Source organism: Lontra canadensis, unplaced genomic scaffold, assembly GCF_010015895.1.
Source record: "Lontra canadensis isolate GAN:19392208 unplaced genomic scaffold, GSC_riverotter_1.0 scaffold144, whole genome shotgun sequence".
NCBI lineage: Eukaryota > Metazoa > Chordata > Mammalia > Carnivora > Mustelidae > Lontra > Lontra canadensis.
This window is the reverse complement of record NW_022631138.1, coordinates 1,274,346-1,289,944: the sequence shown is the minus strand read 5'-3', so window position 1 is coordinate 1,289,944 and position 15,599 is coordinate 1,274,346. Positions and strand designations below refer to the sequence as shown.

General features: G+C 38.6%; 1 protein-coding gene across 5 annotated transcripts in view; it reads right to left on the bottom strand.

The window, feature by feature from the left end:
• ACOXL (acyl-CoA oxidase like) overlaps nt 1-15,599 on the bottom strand; it is a 326,290-nt gene that overhangs the window by 93,755 nt on the left and 216,936 nt on the right. For all 5 annotated transcript variants that reach the window (XM_032843889.1, XM_032843891.1, XM_032843892.1 and 2 more), the window contains exons 14-15: nt 13,755-13,864; nt 5,399-5,510 (exon numbers count right to left, since the gene is read on the bottom strand). In XM_032843889.1, coding sequence (XP_032699780.1) covers nt 5,399-5,510; nt 13,755-13,864 — 222 coding nt within the window. The remainder of the gene's footprint in view (nt 1-5,398; nt 5,511-13,754; nt 13,865-15,599) is intronic.

Here is a 15,599-nt window from a genome sequence, read left to right as displayed (position 1 = left end):
GCTGGTTTCCCTCCATGGCCACCAGTACACTGGAGGGTAGTTCCTGGCCCCATTTTCAGTTTAATTCTGGGTACATGGAATAGGGAAAAGCATTATCAGACAATAGTACAGCCTTACTCTTTCATGAGGACTAGTGGCCTTGACCCTCCAGCTCTGAATGTGAACTACTAGTCCCATAACATTTGTGCTCCAGGGTAAGAGGCAGATGGGCTACCTAATGTGAGGAGAAGGGTTGGCCAAATAACTCTAAAATAAAATCTGTGGTTGAAGAAAATTAAAGAGCATTACCGAAAAATTAAGAAGAAAAACAGATTTCTGAAGCCCACTCATGTTTTTACTCCTTCAAAAGATTCTGAACTAAATCACATGGTTATTTTTACAAGATCTTGGCATTCTGGATGAAATGACCCACCTTTGGACATGTCCAGGCTCCATGTGGATTGGATGTTGAAATTGCTGAACAGATCATTATATTTCAACATACACCGAATTAATATAGGTAGATATAAGTCAACATACAGCTATCTGAAAAAACAGCTGAGCCAAAAATACAAACCAAGATATAGAAGTCAATATTCTTTCCTCTACATTTGTAGCTTTTGTCATAATTTAGCACTTAACTTATTTCATTTTGCCTTGGGCTAAAACTAAGGGACTTATCCCAAGGCAGGCACTATCTTAATAATCTTTTTGGTCTTCCCATGCCTACCCCTAGAAAACAGTTCTGCTCAACAAATTTTAAATTGACCATTAAAATGGTTACATTAATGATAGCAACTAAGATAACATAAGTGCGAGGTTTATCATTTTCAAAAATGATAAATGATTCTTCTGGGATTTTTTTTTTTTTTTTACATATTCTACCTTATTCCATCCTTGCAACAAGTTTGTATCATGCCACTCTTATTATCTCAAATATAAACATATAGAAGCAGAGGATCAGAAGCAGTAAGATATATTTGTCTACTTTTAAAACCTTTACATCTTTTCACCACATCACATGCCTAATTTTTTTTAATGTTCGGAATACACATATATATGTGTGTGTGTGTGTGTGTGTGTGTGTGTGTGTGTACACGTATATGTGCAAAGGTTTTCTTTTCTCAAACTTAGAAAATCAATACTAGTCAGCAATTTGTTCTCTTGCAGAGAACAATTATAAGCAAAAAAGGTTCTGAAAAATTAGTATCAGAGAGCATCTAATATCATGCTTAAAAGGGAATAAAAAGTAGGTATTTTAGAGTGGACTTATTTTTCTAATGTTAGTAAAGTAAATAAAAAGTAAAAAGAAGATGCCAGACTCCCAAATCCTGAAGATAAAAAAAGTTAGAAAGTTGGAGAAATAAAGTGTTAGAAAAATGAGTGTAGAGAAATGTGGGCATGGGGAAGTACAATCTGGTTCAACATTTGTAGAGAACAATGTGGCAGTATATAAAGTCTGAAAACTGCAGGCTGTTAAGAATGTTCCTTGTGGCACTGTCTATAATAACTGAAAAACAAGAAGCATCAGAATATTGCACAATCATGCTCTTATCAACACAGAAAGAATGCCATCTTATCTTATTAAATGGAAATACTGATTGAGGACATTATAATCTCCTTCTGTATTTTGTTCTAAAAAACATGTCTATCAATGTCAAAACTATTCAACAATTTTTGCTTTCAGATGCTATATTAGTTATCTATTGCTGTGCAACAAGTTATCTCCAAATTTAGCATCTTAAATAACTTTTGTATCTGACATGGTTTCTGAGGGTTGGGAATCTGGACATGTCTCGTTTGGGTGCTTCTGGCTCAGGTTCTCAAGTCTAGTTGTTGACTGTCCTGGTCCCCAGTATCTCTAAGACTGAAATGGGGTTGGAGGAGACACTTCCATGCTCATTTACATACCTTTTGGCAAGACAGTTTAGTTCTTTGGCACATGGGCTGCTCATGACATGGCTTCCCCCAGAGTGAGGGAGAGACAGTGACAGAAACTAAGACAGAAGCCACAGTGTCTTTATAATGCAATCTCAGAAAACATTTCATTTCTTCTGCTGCATTCTACTGGTTACACCAACCAGCCCTGGCACAATGTATATAAAAGGATGAGACTAGCAGGAAGCAGGGATCCTTGAAGACAACTTTGGATTCTATCACAGCCTAACCTCATCTCTTTCCAAGGTCCATGGACATCTCATCTCATTACTGCAGTGATCCAAATTCCAGAGTCCCATCATCTAAGTCTAGGCTGGGTGCAGATTACATTCCCCAGATGTCGTTCCTTTTGATTTGAAGGCTTATAAGGGGGAGAGATCATCTGTCCCCTACATGACCAACATACAATAGTGGGATAGGACTGGATAACCACTATACACATTCTTGCTCAAAAGGGAAGAAAATGGGAGGAATAAAGGAGTCAGTGATCCATAGAAACTCTGAAATCCAGCTGAGCAAATGTCAAACTTTTTTTTTAATTAAGATTTAGTCCTACTCATGTCCAGGAGTTCTTATTCTTCCATGGCCCTTGGTTCCACCCTCTGGGCTCATGGTTCTTCCCTCTGAGGAATCTTTCCATTATCATGAAAGGGCCACATGTTTGTGACGGAGTAGTTTTCTCAGCCTGCTCCCGGCTTGTAGAAGCTTGATGGCTTAAGGCTCTATTCATCATGTGCTATCTCTGAGCCTTTCAACATAAGCTAAAAAATGTGACTGAAATAATTTTCTTAAAAACTTTATACATCTTCTGTGAATCTTTGGGGGGGGGGGTTAGCCCATTAGACAAAAAAAGTCCACATCCACAAATCTCTTTGAGATGGGCCTTTGGGGCATGGAGAAGGTTAGAGAATGATGCCCTGGAGCATCCTGGAAGCCCTGCAGCTCGACTGAAAAGATCTGTGAGGCACACCCTTAATCTCCTCAGAGGGCCTCTTGCCTGACTGAAGACTCATCTCTGATCTTTCTCAGCTCTGAAAGGATTTTACTCACATCATCAGACCGTGCATTCCTGAGAGTGCTCTGGTATCTTTGTTCCAGAAGCCATTTTCTATGGTACTTTTGGGTAAGAGCACGTCTTCCAAAAAAGATGTATGGAAGCCCTAATCCCCAGGGTCTGTGAATGCCATCTTTTGCAGAACAGGGTCTCTGCATGTGTAGTCAAGTTAAGAGGAGTTCATACTGGAGTAGGGTGAGACTTAGTCCAGTACAATGGACAGGTTTCCTCAAAGGAAGAAAGGAAGGCAGAGATACATAGACTCCAGAATGCCATGAGGGGACAGAAGCAGAGCTTGGAGTGATGAGGAGACAAGCCAAGGGACACCAGCTGCCAGGAGCTACCACCATGGTACTTTGTTACAGCAGCCACAAGAAATGAATACAGTTACCGTATGGAGGACTTGGGAATCCTCAATACCACAGCAAGTCTCAGTTCCTCCATGTTAAGCACTGTTTCCTTGAGCTTCCCTGTCTTTTGGCATTCTAGGGTAAGCCGTCATGAGCAAGCAGGCACTCTCAACACTTCCAGCGGATGGGGTACCTTTTCCACTTTCCCTGTAACTGTAGGCCCCAGTGTTGCTAAAGTTCTGGCCCTCCAGAGCAAGAATCTTCCTTCCTCCAGTTTCCAGTAACATTTATTCACATCCGTGCGAGTCCTCACCCACTGCTTTATCAAAGCCCGGAACACTTCTATGAACAATTTCTTCAAGGCAGTTCAGGCTTCTACTAAAATACTTCTCAGAGCTCACCGCCTGGTTCCAAGGCCACGCCCACATTTTGAGCTTTTGTTACGTCATCACCTACCTTGGGGCGCCCAAATCTGTGTTATGTATCCACTGCTCTTAACATGTTGCCCCTAGATTTCAGAGATGAAAGCAAACACTCATTTTTCACACTGTTTCTGACAGTCAGGAATGCGGAAGCTGCTTAGCAGGGCTTGGAATAGTATGCTTAGATCATGAAGCTTCCTCTTTAGAGAAGGAGACATTACTCCATTTGGAGCTGGTGAATAAAGACTGAACCTAGCCTTATGTTTTCCCCTTTACTGGCTGCTTATATGATACTCTCTTTATGCTAGGTTTTCAGGCTATATCTAAGTATGGATATTTTTTTCTATCAATATTTTGATTTGTTTTTTACAGTAAGGAAAATATTTTTCTCTTATATCTGTGATTATTATTTCTGCTCCTCTTGTTCCAGCATTTTCAGGAATATTTGTTATACATAGATTGGATTTCTATTATTTTCACTCTGTGTCTATCATCATCTCTTGCCATCTCATCTTTATCCTTTTCTTCCACAGTCTTGGAAAGCTAAGTCATTGACTACACTTTATCCATTGTTAACACTGCTCGCTAATGCATTTTTGCCTGTGAGTGTATCCTTCTCTTATTTTGACTGGCTCCATGTTTGACAAGGGCAGGTAGCTCAGAGTCACTAAACCTATGCAGATGGGCCCCCGGTGTCTGGCAGGGCCTCGCCTTGTACCTATACCTGGAGGGTGGACCGATTGGTACAAAACCTGGACCAGCCCCCAGGTTCTCATCAGTCTGGCTCTGTCCCACCAGCAGTGGGTTTTGACCACTTTCTACTCCTAGGGCTCTTCTGCCTCCAGAGCATTTCCTAAGAGAATACCTATCATCCTCATGTGCTATTCATCCTCCTCCCTTCTACTTGCTCTGTGGTTGTACTAGGAGATGTGATCTTAGAATCAGTATAAAAGAGATAAGTTAAAGGGTAAGAGTTGCATGGGGCCCGATTCTGGCCCTCTTAGAAACTAATTCAGAAGAGGGGAAGTGGTCTGTTCTCAGGTTACAGTAGCCATGGACCCCTGAGCCTGGGCAGAGAGCAGGATAAGTAAAACATCTCAGAGTCATTTTGCCTATTCACGCTGGCATTAGAAGATGAGACATATTGCTGGGGAGGGGAATGTTTCCCCAGACCAGCCCCATTGGCACTTGGCAAACTTCCCTCTAGATTTCTATCAATGCTAATATAAGGTTTTATGTTTTTGTAGGGTGTCATGGGTGTTTTAATAGGAAAAAGAGTATCTCAGGCTAATCCAATAGTAATTTTTTTATATGTACCTTTTTCCCCCAGAGAACAAGGTATTCATTATACATATAGACAATGATTTTTCAATTCCAATAAGGGCTAAAATTACTCCACTCTTCTACTCCCACGGCAGCCCAATGCTGGCTTGCGGGCAGAATACTAAAAGACAACACAAAGGGTTCAACAGTAGCATCGGGGCCTAAAGAACAAGCAGGATTGTCATGTCATACAAATGCCCTGTAAGAACTCTAGCCATTTCCAGAAGCTTGTAATTACCCTGATTCATCTGCTACCACATTTAGCAGATCGTTCTCCAGCAAGAATATGCCTTAGACATGTGTCCAGAAGAAAAAACACAATGTATCTTTACCTTATAATAAATTCTGGCCACCAAACTCCGCTGAAGAACTCTTTCACGAAAATTCACTGCTTTCAATAGAAAAGCGAGATTATCAACTGTGTCCATGTTAAATGCCAGGAAGCTGAAGGAGAAACACAGTGACCATTATTATTATTTTGTCCTCACCAAAGGATGCCATGTGAAAAAAACAGACAGGGTTTGTTCTGTCAAAAAGAATTTTCTTCCAGTAGAAGAGCAATGTAAGTATAATTCAGCCCCTCACATCTCTCACTCACTATATTCATGATTCTTTCAGGATTTTTCTGATGAATGCTTGGCTTCAGGTGATCCTGTGTGGTTGTCCTTGTGGTATAAAGATAATTTGGTTTCCTGTTTCTTTCACTTCCTCTTGTATTATAGGTAGTTAATCAATATTTTATATAGTCTTTCTTCATTAAGAGCTATATAATTTCCATCCTTTGGGTTTATGATAGTTTTCTCAACCATTATTCGGCATTTGTTATAATAATGATTACAAATGAACATTGGTAGCCAAATACATCCATCACAAAGTATTTGTCGATGAATAATATTTCTTAAATACATAATGTATCAGGACCTGTACTTATTACTGCTGTGTAATATTCAACAATCTCAGACATTCTATGATGCAGATACCATAATTATTTCAATGTATAGTTTGGGAAACTAGGGCTCAGCAAGTTTCAGCAACCCACTCAAGGTCACATGGACAGAACACGCTCAGGCTCGGGTTTTGTCTCAGGGGATGCCTGTATTTAAGGGAAAAGGAGCGCCAGAGGGCAGTGAGAGGGCTATGGGAGAGTGCAGCATAGCATGTTCTGCAGAGATAATGACTCTCTTCAGTAGGTAGTAATTTCCATCTTTCCCATTTGGCAATGAGGAAACTGAGCCACAGGGGAGTTAAGAGACTTAGGCACAAAGAGACTTAAAACACCTGAGTCTCCCTTAAAGCCCTATGGACTTTTCAATATGTGGCTCTGCCTTTTGTGCTAATTTTGCACCCCTCCAACCCCTCCCACCCTGCCTCATGAAACTTCCATTTAGATAGACAGCAAAGGGGTTAATTCACACTTAGGGTTTCCCATAGCTTAGCCACCTCTTTACCCTCCCCTCACCCCAAATCCTTGGGAAGTAAGTTATCATAAGACCCAAATAACTTAGATGCTCATTAATTAAAATTAAACCCGCAGATAGCAGTTGTTGTTGCTCAGTCAGAAGCCACAAGAGAAACATTAAGAAGCAATTGACACCATGCTTTTGAGAATGCCAAGCACTGAATTTGTAATTGCCCTCCATGTTGACAGGAGGATGGGAGGTCATTTACATGCTAAGTACCAGGAAATTTAAATGATATCAGTATTTATTCTGAATCTGGTCTTTAGAAGGTTGAGCCTCTTTCCTAGTCTATTTAACAAAAAAATGTAAAGAAGTGTCACATTTTATTGAAAAGTATGTTTCAGTCATTCTGGAGACTGTTATCAGGAAGTCTGGAGACTATAAATTTTGTTATTAGAAACTATCTTTTTTTGAATGTTTACCGTTGAATACTGTCCATCTGAGGTTGTGAACTTCATGTGCTACACGAAGTGGATCTCATCCACCCACCCTATCTTGAGTCACATGCCAAGCATGGCCACATCACGTAGCTTTAGGAACTCACCTAGCATAAAAGGCTGTGCAGATTCTCTTAAAAATAGGAATATTGCTAAAGGCAATCTCCTTCTATTTTATAAGAAGGTCAAAACGACTCTAAATTGAAATTAAATTCAAATGCACATCATTAGTCATCGAAGAAATGCAAAAGAAAACCACAGTGAGGCATCATTACATACCCACTAAAATGACTGAAATTAAATATACTGACATCATCAAATGTTGACAAAGATACAGAGTAAACAGAATTCTCACATTTGTTGATGAGGTGTAGAATGGCAAAACCACTTTGGAAAACTTTCCCATAGTTTCTCATAAAACTAAATAAATACATACCCTATGACCCAACAATTCTACACCAACAATTCACCTAAGAGAAATATAAACATATAGTCACAAAAAGGCTTGTATATGAATATTCACAGTAGATCAACTGGGAAGACTAAAACATTGAAAACATCCCAGGTGTCTGTCCATCAATAAAAAAATGGAAAGCAAATCCTAGTAGATCCATAAAATGGAATACTACTCAGCAATAAAAAGGAACAAGCTAATACACATGACAACATGAATGAATCTCAGCAGGCATTATGCCATGTTAATAAGCCAGCTACAAAACAGTGCATAATTTGTGGTTCCACTTATACGAAATTCTAAAACAGGAAAAACTAATCTGTGGTAGAAAAGTATCAGATTATCAGTGAGTGCATCCGGGGTGGTGGTCACAGAAACTGACTGAAAAGGGACATAAGAACACTTTCTGGATGCTGATGACCTATAACTTAACAAGAGTTTGGGTTATACAGGTGCACACACTTGTTAGAATTCGGTGAATGCACACTGAAGGGCTGTGCATTTCATTGCATATAAATTCTACATAAGAAGAAAAAAAAACTACAACCAAATTTCAAACTCTAGTTAATGATGTTCATGCTGAATTATTTAGAAGTATGCTGATGTCTGTTGTTTACTTTGAAATGCATCAGAGAAAAAAAGATGAATTGATGGGTGGGTTGAGGAATTGATGAGTAGATAGGTATGTGATGTAACAAGCACAGTAACAGGTTAATAGTAAAATCTAGATGGTGGGTGTATAAATGTTCACTAAAATTCTTTTAATTTTGCTCCACACTTGAAAATGTTTATAATACAGTATGGCAAAACATTCAAGTATAATACAGAATCTTCACTTCTCTCAACTCCAAGTCCCCTAAGGATCAGTGGGGTGATGAGAGCAGCCAGAGCTCCAGTGGCAGCCCCGTGGCTGAGGGGGAGAGCATCGCTCATCAGGACAAGAAAGGACAAGAGAGGACAAGATGGAGCTGTTTGCAGAATTAGGTACAGTCCTGCTCAGAACCAAGTCCTGCCTCCCTCCCCTAGTTTCATGAAGACTTCTCAGACCATCGCTAATTCCTCCCATAGTCCACGTGAAGGGGTAGCTTCTGGGTGTCCACACAAAGTAACGGCCAACTTGGAGGCATTTCAGAGCCCCAGGAAGTTCTCAGCCCATCTCTCTTCATGCCCCCGCCTGCTCCTGGGTCCTTCTCTCATGAGTGGTCAGTATGACTGCCATCTGAGTGCTCCACTAGACTATAAGCTCCACGGGGGCTGAGAACCCACAGTCACTGCCATGTCACCAATGCCTAGAGAAGTGCCCCGTACACTGAAAACATGTTGGATGAAACAGCTTTCCTCAATATACATAAAAATCAGAGCAAGATTTTGGGACTTAAGTAGAGGAACACAGACAGACTGAATCAGTAAAACCTGGATGTGAGGCGGCGGGGAGAGATGTGTACTGTTTTGGAGGTTAATAACCGAGACAAAAATAAATGGACTGGAACTTTCCAAATATTTACAATTGGAACACTGCCTTTGGCACATCTCAAGTCTATCCCGGAAAATTTGCTAGGAATATAGATTTGCATATGGGTGAGGGTCTGTTTTGCTTTCAGAATGATGGAAGCGAGCCCTGCTCTGCTATCTGGAAAAGAAATGAAAGGACAGATGATTTGCTGCCAGTTTGGGAACAAGTTTCCTGAATGGATGGAACGGATTCTGACGGGAACTGTACTGTTCTTTCTACTCCCTATTATGTTGGAAAATTTTCAAACTAATAAATTGGGGAGAAAGCTAATAGTACTACACAATGCTCATTCAGGGCTAGACGTATTAAAAAGATGTACTGACTTTGTAGAGTGTGTGAGGATAAATTGAGACATTACAACTAATAGAGACTTAAGTGAAACAGTCCTAGAATATGGGAGCTGATGTTTCCAAGCTTTAAGATAGACTACAGTTTGAGGAACCAGAATGGCTCAGTCAGTCAGGCATCTGACTCTTGATTTTAGCTCAGGCTGTGGTCTCAGGGTTGTGAGATCAAGACCTGTGTCCAGCTCCATGCTGGGCATGGAGCCTGCTTAAGATTCTTGCTCTCCTTCTGCCTTTGCCCTTCTCCCGCCTCTAAAAAAAAAAAAAAAAAAAAAAAATAGACTACAGTTTAAATAAACAGGAACCTGGGCAGTAGTAAGAAAAAAAGAAAAAAGGACAGACTACAGATTTCCTAATTTCACTTTATGCCAACAGATATGAAAAGTCCCACACACTACTATTTATTGTGTTCCCCTGTTTTTAATCAAGATTGTAAGATGACATTTCCTAATAAATACTTTCCTTGGAAATTAGTTCCACACATTTTGGTTACAGAGACCAATAATCTGCCTCCAAATAAAATAGCAATTTAAAAAACACACAAAAATTTAAAAGCCACAATAAATTCCTTACAAATGGAATAAAGGAAGCAACATATTTATGAGCATAAATCAATGAAATAGAAAACTAAGGTACCATAGAGGGGATCAACAAAGAGGAAAGCTGGTTGTTGAAAAAAACAAACTAAAAAACAGACAAACTTCCTGTAAGATTAAGCACTAATAAAGAAGACAGAAACTCTAGAAATCAATTTAGGCATGACAAATGGGACATAACTATAGATCTAGCAGAAGTTTAAAAGATAATCAGAGAACAGTATGAAAAACCTTATGCCAATAAATTCAAATCAAAATAATCAGTTCCCAGAAAATATTATTTATGAAAGCCAACACAAGAAGAGAAAGCCTAAATGGTCTTAAAACAATTAAACTACAGTTGACTCCTGAACAGCATGGTGAGGGGGGCGGTGCTGACTCCCATGCAATCAAAAATCTTCATATAACATTTGACTTCCCTACAACTCAACTACAAATAGTCTACTGTTGATTGGAAGCTTTGCCGATAACAAACACAGCCAACACATATTTTGTATGTTGTATGTATTATATACTGTATTCTTAGAGTAGCATAAGCTAGAGAAAAGATTGTGTTATTAAGAAAATCATAAGGGAGAGAAAATACATTTACAGTATTGTCCTGTGTTTATCGAAGGGAGACCACTGTGCTGTTTAAACCCGTGTTGTGCAAGTGAATCAGTAGTTTAAATATTCTCCCAGGCCAAGATAGTTTTCAGATAACTTACCAAATTCTCCCACAAAATAAGAAACTACTCCCAAAATAGCTTTATGAAACTAGTAAAACTTCATATAAATTCAAATCAGGGAACTACAAGAAAGGAAAACAGTAGACCAATAAGTAAACAAAAACGCTAAAACAACACTAGCAAGCCAAACTCAGGAAAATATAAAAATGACAATGCAGCAAAGCAAAATTGAATGCTTTCCAAGCAGGAAAGAGTAGTTTAACGTTAAAAGATTTATGAGGGTTATTTATCACATGAACAAACTAAAGAAGACATATAACATTTCAATAGAAGCAAAAAATCATTTGTAGTAGAATTCATCACCTAGTAATGACAAAAATATGTTTAAAATAACAATAAGTGGAGCTTCTTTAGGAAGTAAAGTGGGTCTATCAAAACCTTCAGAAACATCTTTCTTTCTTTCTTTTTTTTTTTTTGGCAAACATCGTTCTTAATAGTGAAATGTTGAGCTAATTCTTCTTAAAACCAGGACTAAAACAAAAAAATACCTTCTATATGAAAAAGAATAAAAGGGAATAACAAGTGGAAAGAAATAAAAAGTCATTATTTGCAGATGGTATGATTGTCTATGGAAAAAACACACTCAAAGACTCTATAGACACAGAAGGAATTATTTTTTGTGGTCAGGTTTATATATACAAGTCAACTATTTTTATAATAAATGGGCACAAAAGAAACATAATTTTTTAAAAGTATTCCTTTTACAATAATAAAATCAAAAAGTACCTAGAAATTAATCTATCAAAGGATATACTATGTATAGAGAAAATTATAGATTTCTAGAAAATAGAAGATTAAAATCTTTGAGATAAGAATCAGTTTTATATGTATATATGTCAATTTTTCTGCAAATCTATAGATTTAATACTTTGAAAGAAAATTACAGCAGATTTTTAAAAATTGTGGTAAAATATACATAATATAAAATTTTTAACCGTTTTAAAAGGGTGCATTTCAATGACATTAAGTATATTCAAACTGCTGTACAACCCTCACCACCATTCATCTCCAGAACTTTTTCATCTTCCCAAACTGAAATGCTGTCCCCACTAAATAATAACACCCCATTCTCTCCTCCTCCAAGCCCCTGGTAACCATGTTCTACTTCCTGTCTTTATGAATCTGAGTACCCTATATATCTCATAAAACCACAGTCAAAGAATAGTTTCCTTTTGTGTCTGCAGGGCTTCTTTTTGAAAAATTTAACAAACTGATTCCAAAACTTATATGGAAGTGCAAAAGACCCAGAAAAGCCAACACAACTCTGAATTATATTTTAGATATAATAATATAATATAATATAATATAATATAATATAATATAACATAATATAATAATTATAAATCTAGTGTAATTGCAACAGTGTATTGTTGGATTAGGATACACAAATAGGCAAGGAACAAAGAAGTTCCGAAATGGGAATTTACAGTAGTGCCAGAGTGGGCCCCGCATCACTAGTAAAGGACAGTCGATTCAGTAAATGGTGCTGGGACAACTGACAATCCCTAGAGGAGAAAAAAAATGAAATTAGATCTCTTCCTCACACTACAGACAGAAATTTCTACTGGATTCAAGAATTAAATGTGAAAGAGGAAACTTTCAAACTTTAAAAAACATATACTTCAAGATCTGAAAGTAGATAAGATTCAGCAAGTGTGTAGAATAAAATATTGATAAATTCCACAGAAATTTAAGAATTTATGTTAAAAGGCACCATAAAGAAAAAATAAGACAAGGCACAGACTTGTAGAAGGTAGGCGTAGTGTCTGTAACAATAAAGGATTAAAAAAAACCCTAAAAATCAGTAAGAATAAAAGAAAAAGAAAAAGAAAATTTGGGCACAACACGTGGACAGGCATTTCAAATGAGAAGAAATATAAGTGGCAAATAAACTTGTGAAAGCATGCTCAACTTTAAGAGCAATAAGGAAAACACAATTTTAAGTCACAGAGAGAGATCTTTATATATACGTATAGGCATATATAGTATTAACAAAATGAAAACTGATAAAACCATGTGTTGGTGAGGATATGGTTCCACAGGACACGTGCTGCTGGTGAAGGTATACATTTGTACAGTGACTTTGAAAAATAACTTGTTACTATCTAGTACAGTTGAACATTGCCATACTCCCCACACAGCAATCTCACTTCTAGGTAATAATATACAACAGCAACACACTGCAAATCACCAATGGGTCTTAAAATCAGTTTAAAGGATTGAGATCAGTATTTTTTAAAAAACAATTGAAAACTACCAGAGACCATGACGACTAATAGGCTAAGCATTGTTTCATGAGATGTTTGTTTCAGTGGTGTCTGTTGGGTGAGTGTGTGGCGGGGCGGGGGGGGGGCTGCTATGGATGTGTGGGCGTCAGTGGTTGATGTAAAATTTATTTCTTATTCTGAGTCACTGCAACTAAATTTGAAGGCCTGTAGAAACTTAGACATTAGACATATTCCCCAGAGAACGTGCAAGATTTTTCATAAGAGCTTTTTACCAAATATCAAAAATATAATCCAAGTGTCCACTGAAATCAGAGATTAGAATGGATAAGTAAATTGAGGTATATACACATGATGAAATATGATAAACAAAGAGAACAGTTCTTCATCTACCCATATCACAACTTAGATAAATCTTAGAAACAAAGTAGAGTGAAAACAGGAAGCTACAGAATACCACATACATTACTCCTTATTTATTAAGCCTAAAGAAAATTCTAAAACATCAATACAAACAAGCAAAACATGGATCCTGGAGCCAAATTACCTGGGATTAAATCCTAGCTCTGTCGCTTATTAGCACATACCCCCAGGCAAATTTCTTAACCTTTATGCCTCAGTTTTCTCATCTACAAAATGGAAATAATAACCAACCTCATGGAGTTTGGGGGATTAAAACCTCTGATGTGTTTGGAATAGTGAACACACAATAAAGAAGGAATAGCAGTAGAATAAGAACAGAATCAGCAATGTTCTGGTTCTCCAGCTGGGGAGTGGGAGCACAATGCTACCTAGTTGTGGACTGTTTGCATAAACCGAATATTTAAAATTTCAGCAAGAGTGAGTTGTGCTGTGACAAGGCTCCCTGCGCTCAGACCCAGTAATAAGAAACCGAGGGCCAAGGGTGGTCCCGGCCTAAGCAGTTACGTACCTGGTTCTCAGCTTGTCCCTCCCAGACTCCGCCCAGTTTCGGAGGCAGCTGACCAGTGGCTTCTCTTTATGCTGTTTGCTGTACTGAGCCAGCAGTGCCCGCACCACAACCTGGCCAGACAATTGATGATTTGTCAGTCATTTGTCAACAATGTTAAAAAAAAAAAATGCTAGAGTGTCTTGAAATGCTGCAGCCAGTTAAGGGCTAGTTACTTCTAGCAAACTCCTTGGAAAGAATCAAATAGAAACCCCATTCCCCCAGAGGTCTCTGTTTGCCATGGCGAATGGGTGGTGCTTACCCTACCACTGTCAATCCCTCCCCCAAGGCTCACTTGACTAACTAGCTAACTACTTACTGCTCTCTCTCCCGCCTGAGATGTCAGCCTCTAAGGCCAGTCCTGGAACCCAGTATTTTAGCTGACTCTTCAGATAAAACCTACTTGCCATCCCTGATCCAGATAGATGGATGGTCTGTTTTCTTTTTTGCCTCTAATATCCTATGGTTAATTAGGCCTTTGGGGAACAGAATTAAAATGTATACATAAAACAAGCTCCATCAATCTTCTCCCTCAGCAGCTTTAAAGTTATAATTTGGCCCTAAATTATTGCATGTTTTCCGGTTTTGCTTAAAAAAGGTGTCCATGTCTAGCCTGCTACAGACAGAGGCCCAGGGGATAGTTGGCAGCAAGTACTAGACATGTCAGTGAGACGACCTTGGACCAAACATCCCGCCAGGCCTCTAGCTGACCGCCATGGTACAAGTGGGCCCGCTAGGCCGGCAGAGGAATGACCCACTGTGAGCCCGGCCCAAACCCTTGACCCGTACAACCATGAGCTGACAAGTGGGTGTTGTTTTACATTACTCCATTTTGGGGTGGTTCGTTACATAGTAACAAACAGCTGATTCAATCACATACAAAACTCTACAATATTTCCTTCTTTGTTTCAGATACAGTGATTTTTTATAGAGATGACATTAAATGATATATATACTTTCAATAAACAGTATATCTTAAATGACATTTTGGTTCACATTGCTGTTTCTGATTCTAGTTACCTGGTTAATAGCTGTATAATATTTTTGTTTGAAACCATCATAGCTAATTAGACATTCCCATTCACTTAGATATTTGGCTTTTTTCCAATTTTATACTGTCATTAATTGTTTTGATATCAATATATTAGACAAACAGCATTCATTGTCCCCTCCCCCCCTTTTTTCCTGGTTATTACCAGAGAATGAATCTCATGAATCCAAGTGATGCAAAAATCTTTATAAAGGGTCACCCTGCCTATGAGAGAGATGCTGGAAACTTATCAAGGCATATTTGCTTAGGGGAGCTTTGCTGGCAGTGCTGGGCAGAGCCAGTCATGCAATTCAGTCTTGACCCGCAGAAGACTGTGCCACAGTCAGTGTCCTGCCCAAAGCTAGGTACTCAAACCCATACAGCCAACTGATAGATCAGAACCTAACTCAGTTACACCAAAGCTTTCAGGTTCCTCCCATCTGGGCCTATGGATGGCTTAACCTCCCTGCCCCCTAAGGTTAGAGAAGGCCATAGGACTTGCTTTAGACCAGCGACATGCAAGCTGGTATGATGTTCCCAGTTATGACAGGTTCCTAACGTGGGGCCTCTGTCTGCTGGAGGCTGCCATGGTAATCCCATGCATAGATGCAGGCATTGTCCTCTATATTATTATGTTTATTATAAATTCCTTTTGTTTCTTTTAAGTATTGTCTTGAATTCTCGAAATTATATCTCTAGATAAGTTGTATTATCTATAATTTCACTTTGGGGTAGTAAAGGGGGTATTACAAAATATTTTTTATAAAAAAGAGGGCATT